Below are 21,959 nucleotides of genomic sequence, written 5' to 3' on the forward strand. Positions count from 1 at the left end.
AAAAGACAGGAGCAATACTACCTTACATGTTTGAATTCACAGGTACCTTGTACTGAGCTCTGTCACATTTTGTTGAAATGGGGATTGTCAAAGCCGATAAGTCTATGTACATTAGAATGTTGTGATATAGTATGCGGTTAGTGTGATCTTGATATAAGAGTTCAGTATATTGTAGCCGTGTATTCAGAATCGGCTTTGGGGGTATATTGTTAGCCTCTCCCCTGTAACTATTTCCCAGGTCATCGCTGTAAATTAGAATGTGTTCTCAGTCAACTTACCTGGTAAAATAAGGGTAAAATAAAAATCCTTTATCTGTTATATCAAGCTTGAAGCCTAACTTAAAAATACCTACTACTGTTTATGGAGCTTTTCTAGTAACCAGTAGAATTAAACTTGATTGTCTTTTTTTTCTGGCACATGAAAGATCCTTCCTTTGCACTTTAATGGGAAAATACATATTTAAACGCTCTTCTAACCCTATATATTTTTTATCAAAATAGTTGGATAGCGCGGTTGAGGCATAGGTCATTGGTAGGCCTAGTTTTTAAATGTTCTTGGTCATAGAAAAGTACTGATGTTATTGGATATACTTGACATGCATAAATGATAACAAGGTTGAGGCTTTTTCCCTAGAAATGGCATTATTGAATACCCATTGTAAGGTTGGCAGACAATGTGCCAGACAATGTATTAGATTGAATTCTTGTTTACTGTACATGTGATTTGTTGGTCTAATTTGTGCAAATTATCCCTCAGGCCTATATTCGAATCAGATATTCCTATTGGGTTATTCAAATCAATTGATTGACAAATGAAAACTGTCCTGCCTATTTTGGGATCTCCTAGGCTCCAATTACTATAAAATGTATAGTGTATGATGATATGATATAGGAATCAATCAATATGTATCACATCCCAATGGGAGATTAATGTAATAGTTATGTGTTACTGCTCAGATACCCAAATTATGGCCTTTGGGTTGAGAGATCAGTTTACTTTTCCTTCTCGGTTGAACCAAAAATAGATCTATACGTATTATCAGAGAATCCCACTATCCTCAGCAGCCTTTGCATGTGGACCCGTCATACCTTTACTGCTGTTTGCATCTTGTTCATGTGACCCATCAATCAGCATAGTGTTGGATTACATTAATGCCCTGTGACTTCCTTTGAATTATCTTATTTACCAGTAATTGTGGTATCAAAACTAGGAACATTTCAACACAAATTGCAGATTTTAGTGAACAATTAACTGCTTAACTGTTTACTCTGTACTGTATCAATTATACTTCAACCTCAGAATTCAGGTGTAGGATCTCTTATGTAAGATGATGAGACAAGCTAGTTAACGCTTTGCTTATTCAATCTCTTAAACGTCTGCATTGAGACATTAGAGGTTTATGATGATTTCAAATGGCCAAAGAGGAGAAAACCGAGTAAGAAGTTTTAGTTTTAAGTATGAAATTACTTGTTGTACACTACAAGTGTCCTATTCATGCCTTTTGTCTTTTTATTGTTGTGAAATTACAATGCCAGCACAAACTGTAAACATTTTAGAATCTGCATTTTTTTTTTTCCTTATTAAAATATCTATTAATTGGACTTTTTCCAATCAAACAAAAATTGTGACTGTCTTTGGCTTATGGCATTGCATCACCTAAAAGAGAGATCTCTCAGGACATCAGTCAAGCTTTCAAGTCAACGGTCAAGTGTGAATGACAATTCTACTTCCACATTTCTTTGCTATAGCCTTTTGTACTGTACATGAAAGTATGGGGTCAGACATTTGTCAATTATATTTAAGGATAGCTAAATATACTGAACAAAAATATAAATGCAACATGTAAAGTGTTGGTCCCATGTTTCATGAGCTGAAATAAAATTACAGAAATGTTACATATGCACAAAAAGGCGTATTTCTCTAAAACGTTGTGCACAAATTTGTTTACATCCCTGTTAGCAAGCATTTCTCCTTTACCAAGATAGTCCATCCACCTGACAGGTGTGGCATATCAAGAAGCTGATTAAACAGCATGATCATTACACAGGTGCACCTTGTTTTGGGGAAAATAAAAGGCCACACAAATGTGTAGTTTTGTCACACAACACAAGGCCACAAGTTGAGGGAGCGTGCAATTGGCATGCTGACTGCCAGAATGTCCACCAGAGCTGTTGCCAAATAATTTAACGTTAATTTCTCTACCATAAGCCGCCTCCAATGTCATTTTAGAGAATTCGGCTGTATGTCCAACAGGCCTCACAACCGCAGACCAGGCGTAACCACCAGGGCTTCTTCACCTGCGGGATTGTCTGAGACCAGCCACCTGGACAGCTGTTGAAACTGCAGAGTATTTCTGTCTGTAATAATGCCCTTTTGTGGGGAAAAACTCATTTTGATTGGCCATATTTCTTTCATGGCGATCTACTCTTGTGAATGGATGATTTTCGTAGAAGAGACCGTGTTTCCAATTGGTTGGACGGATTACGTATTACATTCTGATTCGTCGATCCACATTGCCCGGTGTCCGGGAAAGATGGCGTCGGAAGAACAGTGCTCGGTACCACTTCGATGGCGGTCGATATCGCTAACCCACGTAGAGTTCCCTGCTGGTAAGTGTATTTACTACGCGTTACTCTTCGTTTACATTCGTCTGATAGATGCTCGAAACTTCTGTAATCTGCAAGAAATCGTGAGATGATTTGCAACTGATTGGGCACGACCGACGGGAACTGCCAAATAATGAGACCTGAAAAAAGCGTACACAGCTCCGAACGTGAACTGCCAAATTGTGTGACAGTTCCGCATGCGCAGTTGGGAAGTTGTCCACAATGCCAAGCTAACTAGCTCGAGCTTTCATTGCTACATATAAGTGTTGTATTTAAAAATGGTCATATACAACCCATGCCCATAATGAAATGTTTTCGTTTCGAATGTATCTAGTTTGCATCTTTTAGAGTTGCTACTTTACTACTGGCCCAGTATAGCCAACTCGTTTTGTGAGATCGTAAGGTAGCTAGCTAAATTAACGTTAGCTGCTTAGCTGAAAGACACGGAGTGTAGTTGGCCAGCTAACGTTATGCCTTCCAAGCCTCAAACATGAACATTGACAAAACATATGTGGATCGTGTTACCTTTATCACGCAAATTTACAATTTGTAATGCCTTGTACAAACACCTTCACGTTAGCTGGTTTAGATAACTTGCCAACTACCCAGTACACCAACCTTCACCCATTGTAATGGCACGTGGGTAACGATAAAAAAAAAGAATCATACAATTTAGCTTACTAACCTTATCGTGTTTGAATATTAACTCTAACAATCAGCTATATCACATTGAGCATGTAACTGCTGCTTGATGCTAGCTACAGATTGTAACACCTGAGAATGTGAGTTTACCAAAGATTTTTGGTATCCATTACTGGGAGTTACAGGTTAGGTACTGTTTGGTGTAGCACAGAATGTTCTACCAACCTTAAAGATGTGCTATGCAGAACTCAATCCGCCATTTCCCAGTCGCAAGAAATCTAAGTTTGCCTAATTTTAGTTTGTGACAAAACAAGCAAGTACAGTGAATCATTGTTCCATCTAAACCGTTGTGAAATATATTTCCCATTACCCAAAACATTTTATTTTCATCTGTTTGAAGCTGGTGTACCAAACCGAAAGTCAAAAACGAAACTTAACAGGAAGCATATAATTTGCTCAAATAGAACAGATCTACTGCATCTTAGTCTTGCTTTGAATAAGAATGACAGATCTACAACACACATTTATATGTGAATTTGGTCAGGTTGCCCAAAAAGTTACATATTGCAGCTTTAACGGCATCCACATGATTCCCAGCCGAAACAGTTTGTTCATATAATATGATGACATTTTGTGAAGTTTGTCTTCAGCAAGGATTTTTTCGGTTGTTCCTGCACACCCCAAAAATTCTCGAGGCAATCTGAAGTCGGTAGCTGAAGTCTACACCCCTTCCTTGGTCATTGGTCAACAGTAGGATTTTTTTCAATGAAGTGTGTTCAATCGTTTTCATGTAGAATTTTTTTTTAAATTGAGAAATACTGCACCAAACATCTTAGTTAGATGTAAAATTGCATGACTAAGATGTCCTTGGCTAAAACGTCGAAATTAATGATATTTCATGAGTTATCTTAGATTAATTTAGACTATTTTGAGGAAGCGTATACTTGCAACAGCGTCTCAAAATTGACAAAAAGTGCTCTTACCACTTTTCTCGTTTTTCAAGCAAATCTCTTCAGGGAGTATGCGAGCTAGGGTTGACCCCAGTTAGTCGACTAGTCGATTGTTTGGTGGATAGACTGTTGGTTGACCGAGATTTCTTTAGTTGACCAGTCACTTTTATTTTTTTCATGGCGCACGAAACACCTACCTGATCTGATTCGCGAATGTCTCAGTGGACTAATCCATTGCTGAGGCCACTGGGATGGCACAGTCCATCACTCTAAGACATGTGATACTGAAATTGTATATGGTTATATTATGTACAAATAATGGCGCAACACTAATACATCTAATCAGGGGCGGTGTGTTCATTAGGGCGATATGGGCGACGCACTGCCAAACGGGAAAAGGAAGGGATTTTTTTTCTAATCAATTATATCACGGCAACAGTAGTTTTCAGTGTTCTAATCTAGACGTCTGATCTGCCACTAAATGTCCAATCAGGCTAAAGTCGTGCTTCAAATGGCCCCGCCCCTTTTGGGGCGATTTCAGTCAGGTTGAAAATCGCCCAGGAGTCTCTCATAGACTATCATGTAAAAAATTTATTTTTTCAAATATCAGAGCTTTCAATACAATCTCTATGGGTTCCGGGGGGGCTTGCACTTACGCGCTTTTGTCATACGTAACATAAGTAACCATGAACATAACTAAGAAAAGAGCGGGTAGCAGCGTCAATCAATTCACGTACAACTGTCAAGATGGCTAGCTTTGCGAGGCAAAGATGAAACTGAGGGCTCCACCAACCCTGGTATTTTTCTTGGACTTGTCAACTTTGTGGCACAATTAGATGAGGTGTTTGATGACCATCTTAAAAATGCTAAAGTTTTCAAGGGCACATCAAATACCATTCAAAACGAGCTACTGGAGTGTATGCTAGCGGTCATGAGGGAACATATTGTGGAGGAGGTGAAGTCGGCGAACTTCGTAGCTATCCAAGCTGACGAGACCACGGACGTTTCTACACAGACACAGCTGGTGCTTGTGCTGAGGTACATAGATAGCAACCACAAAGTGCAGGAGCGCTTTTTTGAGTTCCTTCCCATCTCGGAATCAACCTCAGTCTCAATCGCCAGTGTGCTTTTGGAGAGACTGAACGGTCTTTTTGCCGACGACGAGAAAGTCAAACTCATTGCGCAAGCTTACGATGGAGCCAGTGTGAGGGGAGAGAAGGCTGGTGTGCAGCAAAAGGTGCGTAAGCATTTCAAGAATGCCCATTACGTGCATTGCTATGCACATCAGCTGAATTTGATCATGCAGCAAGCTAGAACAGTTTCAGTACAAGTAATGTAGCCTCTCTCTCTCTTTGTCCCTCCCTGTCTGTCTCTTTAACACACACACACCCAAATCAGTTCACAGTTGATGTTGTTTAAAATAGTTATTTTTCATTTTTAAAAAAGTAAAAAAAAAAAAAAATCTGTTCATGTTCATTTTTACAAATCTATACAATTGGCCAGAATATGGTTGTTCATTTTTACAAAGCCATACAGATAGCTGTGTTTACCTTTTCTAGAAATTATTTTCAAATTCTGTTTTCAGGCAAAATGTCTATCACTGTTCATTTTCACAAATCTATACAAGAGGGCAGAATATGGAAGTCTATAAAAAATTCTTATTACCAATAACTTGCATCAATGTTTTCAGTAGCCTCTATCAAAAGCTCCTGCTTGCTTGTTGTGAATTATGCTCAGGTGCACATATTTCCAATTCAACCATGAGGCCTTTTTGAAGCAAGTAATGTGTATATCAGTATTGACTTATATGCTGCCCCTGTCTTCATGTTGTTGCTGGACATATCTTTTTTAAAATGTGTGTAGGTCACCTAAATCATCAGAAAAATTGCCCCCCCTGAGAATTTTTTCAGGAGCCGCCACTGCATCTAATATTATTTTATAACATGCGCTTTCTCCCGCGTTGGATATGGTTGCTGTCCACGGTACTGAAACATAATCTTCAGTGCGCCGTAGAATTGGCACCTTTCCCTATGTTGCTATGTGCATAATAGCAAAATTAACAAGCATATTGAGAGCAGCAGGGAAGAGGAAACAGCCCTTGCCTTAAGCCCTATTCGGAAGGGATTAGTTTTACTGGGGGTGGTCGGGTAATGTAATTATGTGCACAAGCACAAAACACCACATCTGTAATTTTAGTCCCTTCCGGATCTGCCATGTCAGTAATTTGTACAGAGTAACAATTCCAGACAGAATAACTTACTGTTCTTTGGCAAACTCAAAGATCCTCTGATAATACTAGTCCCGTGCGAATCGACATTCTTGTGTTTTGAGAGGAATGTCTGAGTTTGACAGGTATCTCGTGGTTTGAGTAAGAAAACAATAACTGATTCGATAAATGGAATGAAGTGCTGCGCATAGCCTATATATGAAGGGCCTACCTACATGTATTAACTTTCAGTGAATTATTTGTTTCATATGTTTTGTGCGTATGAGTTGAATATTGCCGAATGCATCAGTAAAAAATATTGTGCCTATTTAAGATCGCAAAGCGTCATACAACTGGCCTAAACGTTTGGAAATTATAAATTCACTTTCGCATCCATAGCCTTAACGCATCTCAAGTGCAAGTGCACTGTTTAGCTCACATCTGAAGGCTCGGGGGCATTTAGATCGCTAAAATATCCTAATGATTATGATCACACTTGGTCAACTCAAATATTATGGCGACACTATACCAAAGATGGTTTGGTATGTTTTAGAAACTTGGGAACCAAGCTCTAGTTATCAGTGTAGCCCAGTTATCACCTGGACTTGTCATCTTCACGCCTAGAAAAAAAACTCCAGGCTTCCCTCATGACGGTCAATTTATTTGGAAAATAATGAAGAATTACAGGGGGCAGTTAAGAAAAAACGAATCCAGTCCGAATAGTCCTCTGGAGCAACGGACATTCTGGGGTAATACTTACATAACCAACGTTCTCCAGTAATACTAGTCCCGTGCAAATAGGGCTTAGCCTAATTGTCTAAGAATATTGAGAGAGCAAACTCCAACTTAATTAGGTCATTAATCAATAGCCTAACTGTTAAATGTGGCTGGGTTTATAAATCATCCATATATAACTACATAAATAAGACAGATCTTGCTTCTGTTGCCTGTTTGAGTGTTTGTTTAGTAGCCTACTGATTCCGTGAGCACCAAGCCTCATGCAATGGCAACATGTTGGAAAAAACAAGTTCACAGATTTGGCTGTTTTTAATCTTCACTATGCTGTAATAAAGGCTTTACTTTTTTTGTTCGAACAGACTGGTATTACTTATAATGTATTTAGTGTTTACACTGTTCCAAACGGGCAGAAAAATAATATTGTAATCTAATTACATTGCAATTACTATTTACCTACATTGTTGTTACTAAGATGATTACTATGTAGTTACTATATAACATCAACTCAATTTATAAGTGCTCTGGATAAGAGCGTCTGCTAAATTATGTAAATGTAATCTAATAGCACCTGTTTGTCACATAATATGCATGCAGCTCTCGCTCCTATACCGTCCTTTTCTTGATATCCTTATTATTATGATCATTATAATAATTGTAATGTCTTTATCATTAGTAGGCTTTGTATAGTAGCTTTGTATAACCACCATCGAGCTGTAAGCCTAAGGGCGCGTCCTGTTTAGTCTTAATACCATAACTTACTTATGCCTATATTCCAATATATAGGCTACTGTATAAATCATTCATTCGTTCATGCCATCACACAGCATACAAGACATTCATGCTTTGAAATGCAATCAAGCATTTTAGTTTTAAAATTAAATAATGAAGGGAGCTTTGAATAATTAGCCTAAACAATAAATAAACCGCAATTCACGAATGCATGCAACTGTTTTTAGTCTGCTGTAATAAAGGCCTTATCTTTTTTTTTCTCGTTAGAACAGACTCTCTGGTACACTTATTTGTTGTTTACAATGTTCGAAATGGTCAGAAAATTAGAATATTGTAATTTAACAGCAACTGTTTGGCACACATAATACTCACGCAGTGCTTGCTCCTATACCCTCCCTTTTCTTGATCTCCAGTAGTTTTCACAACTAAGTCATATCTTCAACAGATCTGACTTCCCCTTTCCCTCCTGAGCAATCAGTAAACATTTGCCTGTTTCGAGTTTATTTTTCACGTCCTCCGCATCCATTTTGCTGTCAACATTACTGTGTTCAGAGTTTGTTATAACCAATTTATTAATGGGATTATGATAGGCTAAATAGGTCAGGCCCTATTGGTCGCATGCGATGCTTACATGTTTCACGTAAAGAGGGAAAGGGTTGAGGGAATAGGGAATGTTTTTCCTAAACAAATTAAGGATTTCAGTAACAGAACCTTTTCAGTCAGAAACAAGTAAGAAACTAAATGGCTGAAATGATGTTGCAGCTTCAGCACGGACAGCGCCATAAACACTTGCTGTGTTGTGGTGCATTTTCACTGCAGTAGGGAGGAGAGTGAGACAATGTGCACCAGTCACACAGGCACTCGCATAATTTTTTTTAACACTGTTTGCCCATCGGGCTCTTTCTTGAGTCATTTGTGTGTCTTCATTATTTAATCAAACATTGTGCTTAAAGCATCAGACAAGCTCAGTGCATATGTAGTTGGTTTTATTCAAACAGATAGGGTGTGTCTGTCTATATATGGAAAAATAAGTTTAAACATTTTGACCAATCGATTGGTCGAAAGAACAGGACAACTCTCGGACGACCAAGATTTTTTTTTGTCGGGGACAGCCAGTGTTGCCAACTTAGCGACTTTGTCGCTATATTTAGCGAGTATTCAGACCCCTCTAGCGACATATTTTTCAAAAAGCGACTAGCGACAAATCTAGCGACTTTTTCTGGTGTTATTGGAGACTTTTGGAGACTCTGACGTGAAAGCACGTATCGTTCTTACTCTTCTCAACGAGCAGCGGGTGCTGCCGTGGGCCCCACCCCCTCCCAAAGCATTCACAGGCGGCCCAGTCCTCGCACAGCAGTCCCTCCCAGCTGCAGTCAGAGCAGGAGATGTTCACCCCTCCGCGTCCAGACTGCAAATGAATCGCACATGTGGGAAGCCGCTGCTGGCTGATCCCGCCCTGGCTTACATTCAGGGCGGGATGGAAATGTAGGGTGTTTTTTTAGTCACTTTGTCTCTCCCACAACGCTTTTCCTCTCTCCTACAGTGTCCATCACAATTACATGCACATGGTCAATTATGCAAATTAGTTGATTACATTATTTAGCAACTTTTAGGACAGCCAATAGCGACTTTCCTTACTGAGGAGTTGGCAACACTGGGGACAGCCCTAATGCGAGCACATTCATTGGGTTCGCCTAGCTGAGTTCGGCTAGGCGGCAGCTTAACCAAAGCATGCTGACGCCTTAACTTGGCGACACAATTGTCATTCTCGATTCGGCCAAACCTGTATCTTCTAAAATGTCTTTGTCCAGTTGGAGGTGGTGCGTTTTCAATTGAGAAAATGCTCCGTTATTAAAATAAATGTTTTTCTCTATGAAGTAATCCAACAATGTGTACGCCACCATCTTGTCTTTGAAATCTTCTCATTGATCGAGGCAGGTGGGTCCACCCCAAAGTCCCGCATGACACTCACCTGTCTTGATCAATGAGAGAAGATTTCAAAGACAAGATGGTGGCGTACACATTGTTTGATTACTTCATGAAGCAAAACAATTATTAATTTTAGTAACAGAGCATTTTCTAAATTCAAACGCACCACCTGCAACTGGACACAGACATTTTAGAAGATGCATGTTTGGATGAATTCAGAATGAAGATGGTATCGTTAAGGTTGGTTGAAATATCTGTGCTACACCAAACAGTACCTAACCTATAACTCCCAGTCATGGATACCATCTGTAGGAGTTCTGTAGCTAGCTTGATGCATGCCTCTTCTCCTTAAGTCCTCATTGATCTGTGCATTGGAAAGGTTAGCCCAGGTTCTACACAGAGTTGAGTGTTACTGTTATAATAACTGCACTTACAAGTTATTCACGGTATACATGACGTCGAGCTTGTAGGGCTGTGGAAAGTTGTAAAAGTCATATGAGAACTTCAACAGAGTATTCACCTTCTTCCTCGGAGTCATACCTAGACAGGGTAGGCACACCACAACCTATATACCCCCACATGCCCTGATGTAAGTTGTATACCCCACATGCCCTAATGTAAGTTGTATACCCCACATGCCCTGATGTAAGTTGTATACCCCACATGCCCTGATGTAAGTTGTACAGTGGGGAAAAAAGGATTTAGTCAGCCACCAATTGTGCAAGTTCTCCCACTTAAAAAGATGAGAGAGGCCTGTAATTTTCATCATAGGTACACGTCAACTATGACAGACATAAAGAGAAAAAAAATTCCAGAAATTTACATTGTAGGATTTTTAATTAATTTATTTGCAAATTATGGTGGAATATAAGTATTTGGTCAATAACAAAAGTTTCTCAATACTTTTATATACCCTTTGTTGGCAATGACACAGGTCAAACGTTTTCTGTAAGTCTTCACAAGGTTTTCACACACTGTTGCTGGTATTTTGGCCCATTCCTCCATGCAGATCTCCTCTAGAGCAGTGATGTTTTGGGGCTGTCGCTGGGCAACACGGACTTTCAACTCCCTCCAAAGATTTTCTATGGCATTGAGATCTGGAGACTGGCTAAGCCACTCCAGGACCTTGAAATGCTTCTTACGAAGCCACTCCTTTGTTGCCCGGGCGGTGTGTTTGGGATCATTGTCATGCTGAAAGACCCAGCCACGTTTCATCTTCGATGCCCTTTCTGATGGAAGGAGGTTTTCACTCAAAATCTCACGATACATGGCCCCATTCATTCTTTCCTTTACACGGATCAGTCGTCCTGGTCCCTTTGCAGAAAAACAGCCCCAAAGCATGATGTTTCCACCCCCATGCTTCACAGTAGGTATGGTGTTCTTTGGATGCAACTCGGCATTCTTTGTCCTCCAAACACGACGAGTTGAGTTTTGACCAAAAAGTTCTATTTTGGTTTCATCTGACCATATGACATTCTCCCAATCCTCTTCTGGATCATCCAAATGCACTCTAGCAAACTTCAGACGGGGCCTGGACATGTACTGGCTTAAGCAGGGGGACACGTCTTGCACTGCAGGATTTGAGTCCCTGGCGGCGTAGTGTGTTACTGATGGTAGGCTTTGTTACTTTGGTCCCAGCTCTCTGCAGGTCATTCACTAGGTCCCCCCGTGTGGTTCTGGGATTTTTGCTCACTGTTCTTGTGATCATTTTGACCCCACGGGGTGAGATCTTGCGTGGAGCCCCAGATCGAGGGAGATTATCAGTGGTCTTGTATGTCTTCCATTTCCTAATAATTGCTCCCACAGTTGATTTCTTCAAACCAAGCTGCTTACCTATTGCAGATTCAGTCTTCCCAGCCTGGTGCAGGTCTACAATTTTGTTTCTGGTGTCCTTTGACAGCTCTTTGGTCTTGGCCATAGTGGAGTTTGGAGTGTGACTGTTTGAGGTTGTGGACAGGTGTCTTTTATACTGATAACAAGTTCAAACAGGTGCCATTAATACAGGTAACGAGTGGAGGACAGAGGAGCCTCTTAAAGAAGAAGTTACAGGTCTGTGAATGCCAGAAATCTTGCTTGTTTGTAGGTGACCAAATACTTATTTTCCACCATAATTTGCAAATAAATTCATAAAAAATCCTACAATGTGATTTTCTGGATTTTTTTTTCTCAATTTGTCTGTCATAGTTGACGTGTACCTATGATGAAAATTACAGGCCTCTCTCATCTTTTTAAGTGGGAGAACTTGCACAATTGGTGGCTGACTAAATACTTTTTTTCCCCACTGTATACCCCACATGCCCTGATGTAAGTTCCGCCTGAATGTTCACATTTTCCTGAAAGGGGATTGTGTATAAGAATTTCTTGTTGGTTGTTCTCAAAGGGGATCTGACAGGACAAGTGTTGGCCTACACCAGCCTGCTGCCCATAGCGATCCTCGTAGGCTTTGTCACCCTCATAGTGTTCAAGCGTGAACTGCACACGGTAAGTAATGTAACCCAGATACTTAGCCCATATGGGGTTACCTAAATCCCTGCTGGACCACTAAATGAGGATAGGACATGTCACACTCACATATGACACGCACTAAGCCCTACATACAGAAATGCTTGTGCAAGGTCATATAGATTAGATTATTATTGGTCTATTGCCCATTAATAGTAAAGATTAGGCTGATGTTGCAAGTTACATTGCTGTAAGAAAATATCTAAAAGCTGTATTCATTCACATGGTGGACTAAGGCATATGATCACACCTAATCCTTTTCCCATTCCTCGTCCCTAGATCTCTTTCTTCGGTGGGCTTGTACTGAACGAAGGGGTGAATTGGCTGCTGAAGCATATTCTACGGGAGCCCCGCCCATGTGAAGGTGAGGAAAACGACTGTAGTGACTCAGTACATTTGGAAAGTATTCAACCCCTTGACTTTTTACACATTTGTTACGTTACAGCCTTATTCTAAAATTGATTAAATTGTTTTTTCCCCTCATCAGTCTACACACAATACCCCATAATAACAAAGCAAAAACTATTTTTTTATTTTTTTTGCAAATGTATTTTTAAAAAATCACATTTACATACAGTGAGGGGGAAAAAAGTATTTGATCCCCTGCTGATTTTGTACGTTTGCCCACTGACAAAGACATGATCAGTCTATAATTTTAATGGTAGGTTTATTTGAACAGTGAGAGACAGAATAACAACAAAAATATCCAGAAAAACGCATGTCAAAAATGTTATAAATTGATTTGCATTTTAATGAGGGAAATAAGTATTTGACCCCTCTGCAAAACATTACTTAGTACTTGGTGGCAAAACCCTTGTTGGCAATCACAGAGGTCAGACGTTTCTTGTAGTTGACCACCAGGTTTGCACACATCTCAGGAGGGATGTTGTCCCACTCCTCTTTGCAGATCTTCTCCAAGTCATTAAGGTTTCGAGGCTGACGTTTAGCAACTCGAACCTTCAGCTCCCTCCACAGATTTTCTATGGGATTAAGGTCTGGAGACTGGCTAGGCCACTCTAGGACCTTAATGTGCTTCTTCTTGAGCCACTCCTTTGTTGCCTTGGCCGTGTGTTTTGGGTCATTGTCATGCTGGAATACCCATCCGCGACCCATTTTCAATGCCCTGGCTAAGGGAAGGAGGTTCTCACCCAAGATTTCACGGTACATGGCCCCGTCCATTGTCCCTTTGATGCGGTGAAGTTGTCCTGTCCCCTTAGCAGAAAAACACCCCCAAAGCATAATGTTTCCACCTCCATGTTTGACGGTGGGGATGGTGTTCTTGGGGTCATAGGCAGCATTCCTCCTCCTCCAAACACGGCGAGTTGAGTTGATGGCAAAGAGCTCGATTTTGGTCTCATCTGACCACAACACTTTCACCCAGTTCTCCTCTGAATCATTCAGATGTTCATTGGCAAACTTCAGACGGCCCTGTATATGTCCTTTCTTGAGCAGGGGGACCTTGCGGGCGCTGCAGGATTTCAGTCCTTCACGGCGTAGTGTGTTACCAATTGTTTTCTTGGTGACTATGGTCCCAGCTGCCTTGAGATCATTGACAAGATCCTCCCGTGTAGTTCTGGGCTGATTCCTCACCGTTCTCATGATCATTGCAACTCCACGAGGTGAGATCTTGCATGGAGCCCCAGGCTGAGGGAGATTGACAGTTATTTTGTGTTTCTTCCATTTGCGAATAATCGCACCAACTTTTGTCACCTTCTCACCAAGCTGCTTGCCGATGGTCTTGTAGCCCATTCCAGCCTTGTGTAGGTCTACAATCTTGTCCCTGACATCCTTGGAGAGCTCTTTTGTCTTGGCCATGGTGGAGCGCTTGGAATCTGATTGATTGCTTCTGTGGACAGGTGTCTTTTATACAGGTAACAAACTGAGATTAGGAGCACTCCCTTTAAGAGTGTGCTCCTAATCTCAGCTCGTTACCTGTATAAAAGACACCTGGGAGCCAGAAATCTTTCTGATTGAGAGGGGGTCAAATACTTATTTCCCTCATTTAAAATGCAAATCAATTTATAACATTTTTGATATGCGTTTTTCTGGATTTTTTTGTTATTCTGTCTCTCACTGTTCAAATAAACCTACCATTAATATTATAGACTGATCATTTCTTTGTCAGTGGGCAAATGTACAAAATCAGCAGGGGATCAAATACTTTTTTCCCTCACTGTAAGTATTCAGACCCTTTACTCAGTACTTTGTTGAAGCACCAGTTGGCAGCGATTACCGCCTTGAGTCTTCTTGGGTATGACGCTACAAGCTTGGCACACATTTGGGGAATTTCTCCCATTCTTCTCTGCAGGTGCTCTCAAGCTCTGTCAGGTTGGATGGGGAGCGTCGCTGCACAGCTATTTTCAGGTCTCTCCAGAGATGTTAGATCGGGTTCAAGTCCGGGCTCTGGCTGGGTCACTCAAGGACATTCAGAGACTTGTCCCGAAGCCACTCCTGCGTTGTCTTGGCTATGTGCGTAGGGTCGTTGTCCTGTTGAAAGGTGAACCTTCGCTCCAGTCTGAGGTCCTGAGCGCTCTGGAGCAGGTTTTCATCAAGGATCTCTTTGTACTTTGCTCTGTCTGGCCGAAGCCACTCCTCAGTAAAAGGCACATGACAAACCGCTTGGAGTTTTCCAAAAGACACCTAAAGGACTCTCGGACCATGAGAAACACAATTATCTGCTCTGATGAAACCAAGGTTGAACTCTTTGGCCTGAATGCCAAGCGTCACGCCCTACGGTGAAGCATGGTGGCCGCATCATGCTGTGGGGATGTTTTTTAGAGGCAGGGACTGGAAAACTAGTCAGGATCGAGGGAAAGCTGAACGGAGCAAAGTAGAGAGAGATCCTTGATGAAAAGCTGCTCCAGAGCGCTCAGGACCTCAGACTGGAGCGAAGGTTCACCTTCCAACAGGACAATCACCCTAAGCACACAGCCCAGCCAGAGCCTGGCCTTTAACCCGATCGAACATCTCTGGAGAGACATGAAAATAGCTGTGCAGCGACGCTCCCAATCCAACCTGACAGAGCTTGACAGGATATGCAGAGAAGAATGGGAGAAACTCCCCAAGTACAGGTGTGCCAAGCTTGTAGCATCATACCCAAGAAGAATCGTGGTTGAAATCGCTGCCAAAGGTACTTCAACAAAGTACTGAGTGAAGGGTCTGAATACTTGTGTAAATGTGATATTTCAGTTTATTATTTCATTATAAATTAGCAACAATTCCTTAACCTGTTTTTGCTTTGTCATTATGGGGTATTGTGTGTAGATTGATGAGGGGGGGGAACAAGTTAATCCATTTTAGAATAAGTAACGTAAAACAAAATGTGGAAAAAGTGAAGGTCTGAACTTTCCGAATGCATTGTAAACATACAAATAATTCCAATACACAGTGTCTGTCTGTGCATCAAATATACAGTAGGTGTATGGTAACATAAGTTCATACTGTAGGCAAGACAGAATGCAGAAATGGTACACAGCATTACTTAGCTAATGCTTCCAGTTCGCAGCCAGACAGATTTTGTATTAGAAAAAAACAAATGAGCCAATCGCTTTTGTATGGGTCACAGTGGAGAGAACAAAGATTTTCTATTGGGTTTAGGTCTGGAGACTGACTAGGCCACTCCAGGACCTTGAGATGCTTCTTACGGAGCCACTCCTTAGTTGCCCTGGCTGTGTGTTTCGGGTCGTTGTCATACTGGAAGACCCAGCCACGACCATCTTCAATGCTCTTACTGAGGGAAGGAGGTTGTTGGCCAAGATCTCGCGATACATGGCCCCATCCATCCTCCTCTCAATACGGTGCAGTCGTCCTGTCCCCTTTGCAGAAAAGCATCCCCAAAGAATGATGTTTCCACCTCCATGCTTCACGGTTGGGATGGTGTTCTTGGGGTTGTACTCATCCTACTTCTTCCTCCAGTTTAGACCAAAAAGCAATATTTTTGTCTCATCAGACCACATGACCTTCTCCCATTCCTCCTCTGGATCATCCAGATGGTCATTGGCAAACTTCAGACGGGCCTGGACATGCGCTGGCTTGAGCGTGCGCTGCAGGATTTTAATCCATGACGGCGTAGTGTGTTACTAATGGTTTTCTTTGAGACTGTGGTCCCAGCTCTCTTCAGGTCATTGACCAGGTCCTGCCGTGTAGTTCTGGGCTGATCCCTCACCTTCCTCATGATCATTGATGCCCCACGAGGTGAGATCTTGCATGGAGCCCCAGACCGAGGGTGATTGACCGTCATCTTGAACTTCTTCCACTTTCTAATAATTGCGCCAACAGTTGTTGCCTTCTCACCAAGCTGCTTGCCTATTGTCCTGTAGCCCATCCCAGCCTTGTGCAGGTCTACAATTTTATCTCTGATGTCCTTACACAGCTCTCTGGTCTTGGCCATTGTGGAGAGGTTGGAGTCTGTTTGATTGAGTGTGTGGACAGGTGTCTTTTATACAGGTAACGAGTTCAAACAGGTGCAGTTAATACAGGTAATGAGTGGAGAACAGGAGGGCTTCTTAAAGAAAAACTAACAGGTCTGTGAGAGCCGGAATTCTTACTGGTTGGTAGGTGATCAAATACTTATGTCATGCAATAAAATGCAAATTAATTATTTAAAAATCATACAATGTGATTTTCGGGATTTTTGTTTTAGATTCCGTCTCTCACATTTGAATTGTACATATGATAAAAATTACAGACCTCTACATGCTTTGTAAGTAGGAAAACCTGCAAAATCGGCAGTGTATCAAATACTTGTTCTCCCCACTGTGTGTGTGTGTATATATATATATATACACACAAAACAACAATACTATGGGTGGCAGCTTGTTGTTGAAGGCATTTCTAACGTAAGCAACTCTTGACTTTAACCGTCACGAGTTTGACTAATTTCAGCTTTTGACGGACAAAAATGGCCAATGCATATGGCCTAGAGCGCCTATTTGTGATTAATGTCATACCATGTGGTTAATCCCTGTTCTTCCTTATATTTTCCCAGGAGCTCACACAACCCTGACTACGGAATATGGGATGCCCTCCAGTCATTCCCAGTTCATCTGGTTTTTTGTTGTTTACTTCTTTCTTTTCCTTTATTTAAGGTGAGTGACTGTTCTCTCCCAGACAACATTTATTTTCAAATAAAAAAAAGTAATGAAAATGATTTTTAAAAATTCATAGTCTGTATGCATTGTAACCATACATGGCATTTGATGTCGGCTGACGCACTTTGCCTCCTGTGTCTAGAATGCATCAAACGAACAACGCTCGGTGTGTGGAGCTGCTGTGGAGACACATACTGTCCATCACCTTGTTGGGCGTGGCCTTATCAGTGTCATACAGCAGGTGAGGGAGTGGAGGGGGAGACCCAGTGTAAAAAAACAACTAATTTATCTAGATTTTAATGTATTTTTAGACCATGACACAGTTGGTCAATTTGGTCCCAACTCTTGAAACTATTTAGCTGTTAATAACTGTATCGTAATTAGCTAAATACAAGAATTGCACAATTGCTATTTTAAAAAAATATATAATGTACGCATCTTTTTCTCAGGGTATACCTGTTGTACCACACTTGGAGTCAGGTCTTCTATGGGGGAGTGGCCGGTAGCACCATAGGAGTAGTCTGGTTCTTCTTCACACAGGAGGTGCTGACACCGCTATTCCCCAAGATGGCAGCATGGTAAAGAACGGGACACCTCTCAGGGGGGGCACACAGGCTTGGCTTAGCAAGAAGTGAACCATCAGAGCCTGGCACGGATTTGGCCAGCGTATACTGTAGCTAGTGTTTCTGATTTGTTCATCTTGATTATCTCTTGTGTACTTTTCACTTTCTCAGTGTTTCTCCATTTTTGACTTTGTCCCACCTCTCTCCCCATCCCTGACTGCTGACAGGCCGATATCAGAGTTCTTTCTGGTGCGGGACACGAGCCTGATCCCCAACATCCTGTGGTTCGAGTACACGGTGACCAGGTCAGAGGCGAGGTGAGGGACATATTTTAATCACCAAATTCAGTGGGAATCTGTGTGACTCCATATAGAGTTTGTTTTTAACCATGTTTACATGTGTAGTAATGGTTTGAATGTCTGCTTATCCTCCAGAAACAGACAACGGAAGCTTGGAACAAAACTTCAGTGATCTCAGCAGTTCCTTGGGGAAACTGAGTGAAGGAACAGACAGACACACACACACACATACAGACATTCAAACCATAAAGAAACACACTGGAGAATCAATCATCTTCTGGACTGACCTGGGTGCAATGGAAAAAGGCCATCCATTTACAGGTGGACCTAAAGAGTGTCTGGACTCTGCCTGGAGTCTACAGCCTGAGCAAGTCCGTCCACATGCCTCCTTGTATAGCTTGCCCAAATGCTCCCCCAATGCATGCAAGACTGTGCAAGAGGCATACTATTTAATGATAAATTAATATATATTTTAACTGTAAACGCACGCGCGCAGATAGTAACCATATACTGTAAGAAAAATATTTTCAGAAAAGCCAAGAAAGAGGGCTCTGTCAAGTAACAAATATTGGCTGGTGTTAAAACAGCATGAAATTAGTGATTTATTTTTATATTGCAGAATTTTAGGGGTAAACAAGTTAACCGCTTTTTTTTTTTGGCTCTTATATTACAAAAAAGAACCATTTTTTAAAAACTTGTGTAAAACGTAATGTAAACAAATTTGCACTCTGAAAATTTAAGAAAAAGGTGGGGAAAAAACGTTTAACACTAGTTACATGTGAAAGACCCCCCTGTTCCCCCCTCTGATACCGCTTTCCTCTCTGTATGACTGCCAACCCTATGTATTTGGTTCCAAAATTGACTTGCAGGCGTTTAAGCGCTCACATAATGTACAAGCCGAGGCTAGTTTACTTTCTGCACAGCACCAAGTTCTGGATTTATGTTTGTTTGAGATGATACATAAGCAGAGAAATGAGCGCCACAACACAAGGGGAAGTGCTGTGTTTCTGCGCCTCTTCCTCACACAGTGAGCAAAGGAGTGTTTTATCAAACCCTTTCTCCCTGCATGTCTGACACCCAAGGAGCAGAAACCTAGGATTTGTAGTTTTTTAAAATTTATTTTCCATTTTTGTTGCGGTTCTAGAGAACATGAAATGGTGGATTACCACTTGTCTGTCTTAACTTTCTTTTCACCTGCCTTTCCAAAACATTCCATATCTTTTGGTGGAAAAACAAACGATATGACTGCTGAGGGAAAAATGTTTGTTTTGTTTTTAAAAGGAAACCTCAGGTCAATCGTAGCATGTGATAATGCTGTGTTCCTCTCGTAAATGCAACAACTGATGTTTGAGGCTGTCTGGTGAGGGTCAAACGCTGGTTTGGAAATGTCATTAACTCCATAAAGGGAAGTAGTTCTCTTAGATTATAATTTTTTCCATCTAGTGTAACCCATATCAGGCTGAATAAAGACATGATGTGTTTATGTATAAATGTATGCTTCTTTTCCATCCAATTCTTCAGTGAATAGTCAACAAAAAGTGGTCCAGAGGTCCAGAAAAGCATAATTATGTATTTTAAGAAATATGTCCCTTAATATGACCTCTATAAAGGTCATGAAGTGTCAAAGTCATGTTTTTCATGATATTTGGATGAAACCAGATCAACTTACTATATGATGACAAGTATGAAAAATTACTGTTGCTTTTTCATTAACAAAGTTTGATAATAAAATGTCTGGTTCCCCCCCATGTCCCAACACTTAGATTCAGGAGGCAGGATTATTAAGGGGACAGGGTGACATCACCCTAACTCTCAGTTCCATACACCAATGGTAACATGATATTCTTACCTAATTTAAAAAAGTACCACCTTGAAACCAACGTCAGAGAAGGCGTGTTTGCAGAGGGCTGTGGTTCATATAGACTGCTTGGTTGTTTAGCAACAAAACCAATGTATGCACAACTATGGGTCAAAACAGACAGGGTTGGCTTACATTGTTGACAACGTAAGCTATATTTCATCTCATGTTTATTGAAAACACACTACCGGTCAAAAGTTTTAGAACACCTACTCATTCAAGGGTTTTTCTATATTTGTACAATTAACTACATTGTAGAATAATAGTGAAGACTTCAAAACTATCAAATAACACATATGGACTCGTAGTAACCAGAAAAGTGTTAAACGAATCAAAATATATTTAAAGATTCTTCAAATAGCCACCCTTTGCTTTGATGACAGTTTTGCAAACTCTTGGCATTCTCTCAACCAGCTTCATGAGGTATTCACCTGGAATGCATATCAATTAACAGGTGTGCCTTCTTAAAAGTTAATTTGTGGAATTTCTTTCCTTCTTAATGTGTTTGAGCCAATCAGTTCTGTTGTGACAAGGTAGGGGTATACAGAAGATAGCCCTATTTGGTAAAGACCAAGTCCATATTATGGCAAGAAGCTCAATTAAGCAAAGAGAAACGACCGTCCATCATTACTTTAAGACATGAAGGTCAGTCAAAACGGAACATTTCAAGAACTTTGAAAGTTTCTTCAAGTGCAGTCGCAAAAACCATAAGTGCTATGATGAAACTGGCTCTCATGAGGACCTCCACAGGAATGGAAGACCCAGAGTTACCTCTGCTGCAGAGAATAAGTTCATTAGAGTTACCAGCCTCGGAAATTGCAGCCCAAATAAATACTTCACAGAGTTCAAGTAACAGACACATCTCAACATCAACTGTTCAGAGGAGACTGTCTTTGTGAGACGCGGTGTGGGTGAACGGATTATCTCCGCATGTGTATTTCACACCGTAAAGCTTGTAGGAGCAGGTGTTATGGTGTGTGGGTGCTTTCCTGGTGACACTGCCTGTGATTTATTTAGAATTCAAGGCACACTTAACCAGCATGGCTACCACAACATTCTGCAGCGATACGCCATCCCAGTTGGTTTGGGCTTAGTGGGACTATCATTTGTTTTTCAACATGACAATGACCCAACACACCGCCAGGCTGTGTAAGGGCTATTTTACCAAGAAGGAGAGTGATGGAGTGCTGCATCAGATGACCTGGCCTCCACAAGCCCCCGACCTCAACCAAATTGAGATGGTTTGGGATGAGTCAGACCGTAGATTGAAGGAAAAGCAGCCAACAAGTGCTCAGCATATGTGGGACTCCTTCAAGACTGTTGGAAAAGCATTTCAGGTGAAGCTGGTTGAGAGAATGCCATGAGTGTGCAAAGCTGTCATCAAGGCAATGGGTGGCTATTTGAAGAATCTCAAATATAAAATATATTTTGATTTGTTTTGACACTTTTTTGGTTACTACATGATTCCATATGTGTTATTTCATAGTTTTGGTGTCTTCACTATTATTCTACAATGCAGAAAATAGTAAAAAATAAAGAAAAACCCTTGAATGAGTAGGTGTTCTAAAACGTTTGACCGGTAGTGTACATTTGCACCATGGCCACTTGTGTCCAATACATCATTACAGTTGTTGGTTAGCTTTTATTTTTCTTAAAATATATATTTCACTGTGACCTGCTGCTGCTGACTATCAGGCAGTGAACAGGCTGTTAATGAGTGAGGGAGTGAGAGATCATGGGCTCCTTAGTTTTTTTTGCAAAAAATAGAATTATAGTTGGATAAATGTAGATAAACGTGGATTTTTTTCTCAAGGACCTATACAGGATACTACCCTCTACATCAAAAC

The 21,959-nt window shown here is 41.0% G+C and overlaps 1 protein-coding gene across 1 annotated transcript; it reads left to right on the forward strand.

The window, feature by feature from the left end:
- Positions 1-2,484: 2,484 nt before the first annotated feature.
- dolpp1 (dolichyldiphosphatase 1) lies at positions 2,485-19,745 on the forward strand. Its single transcript, XM_041897659.2, has 8 exons — positions 2,485-2,609; positions 12,181-12,281; positions 12,582-12,666; positions 17,290-17,389; positions 17,535-17,633; positions 17,842-17,970; positions 18,183-18,272; positions 18,390-19,745. The coding sequence occupies exons 1-8, from the start codon at positions 2,534-2,536 to the stop codon at positions 18,424-18,426; spliced, it is 717 nt and encodes a 238-aa protein (XP_041753593.1). The 5' UTR covers positions 2,485-2,533; the 3' UTR covers positions 18,427-19,745.
- The last annotated feature ends 2,214 nt before the right edge of the window (positions 19,746-21,959 follow it).

Source organism: Coregonus clupeaformis, chromosome 15 (genome assembly GCF_020615455.1).
Source record: "Coregonus clupeaformis isolate EN_2021a chromosome 15, ASM2061545v1, whole genome shotgun sequence".
NCBI lineage: Eukaryota > Metazoa > Chordata > Actinopteri > Salmoniformes > Salmonidae > Coregonus > Coregonus clupeaformis.

Bases quoted from the DNA above. Each gene is read 5' to 3' on its own strand.
- dolpp1 (XM_041897659.2), top strand. From the start codon at position 2,534: ATGGCGTCGGAAGAACAGTGCTCGGTACCACTTCGATGGCGGTCGATA. The intron at 12,667-17,289 runs GTGAGGAAAACG...ATATTTTCCCAG, and splicing joins GGAGCCCCGCCCATGTGAAG to GAGCTCACACAACCCTGACT. The intron at 17,971-18,182 runs GTAAAGAACGGG...GACTGCTGACAG, and splicing joins TTCCCCAAGATGGCAGCATG to GCCGATATCAGAGTTCTTTC.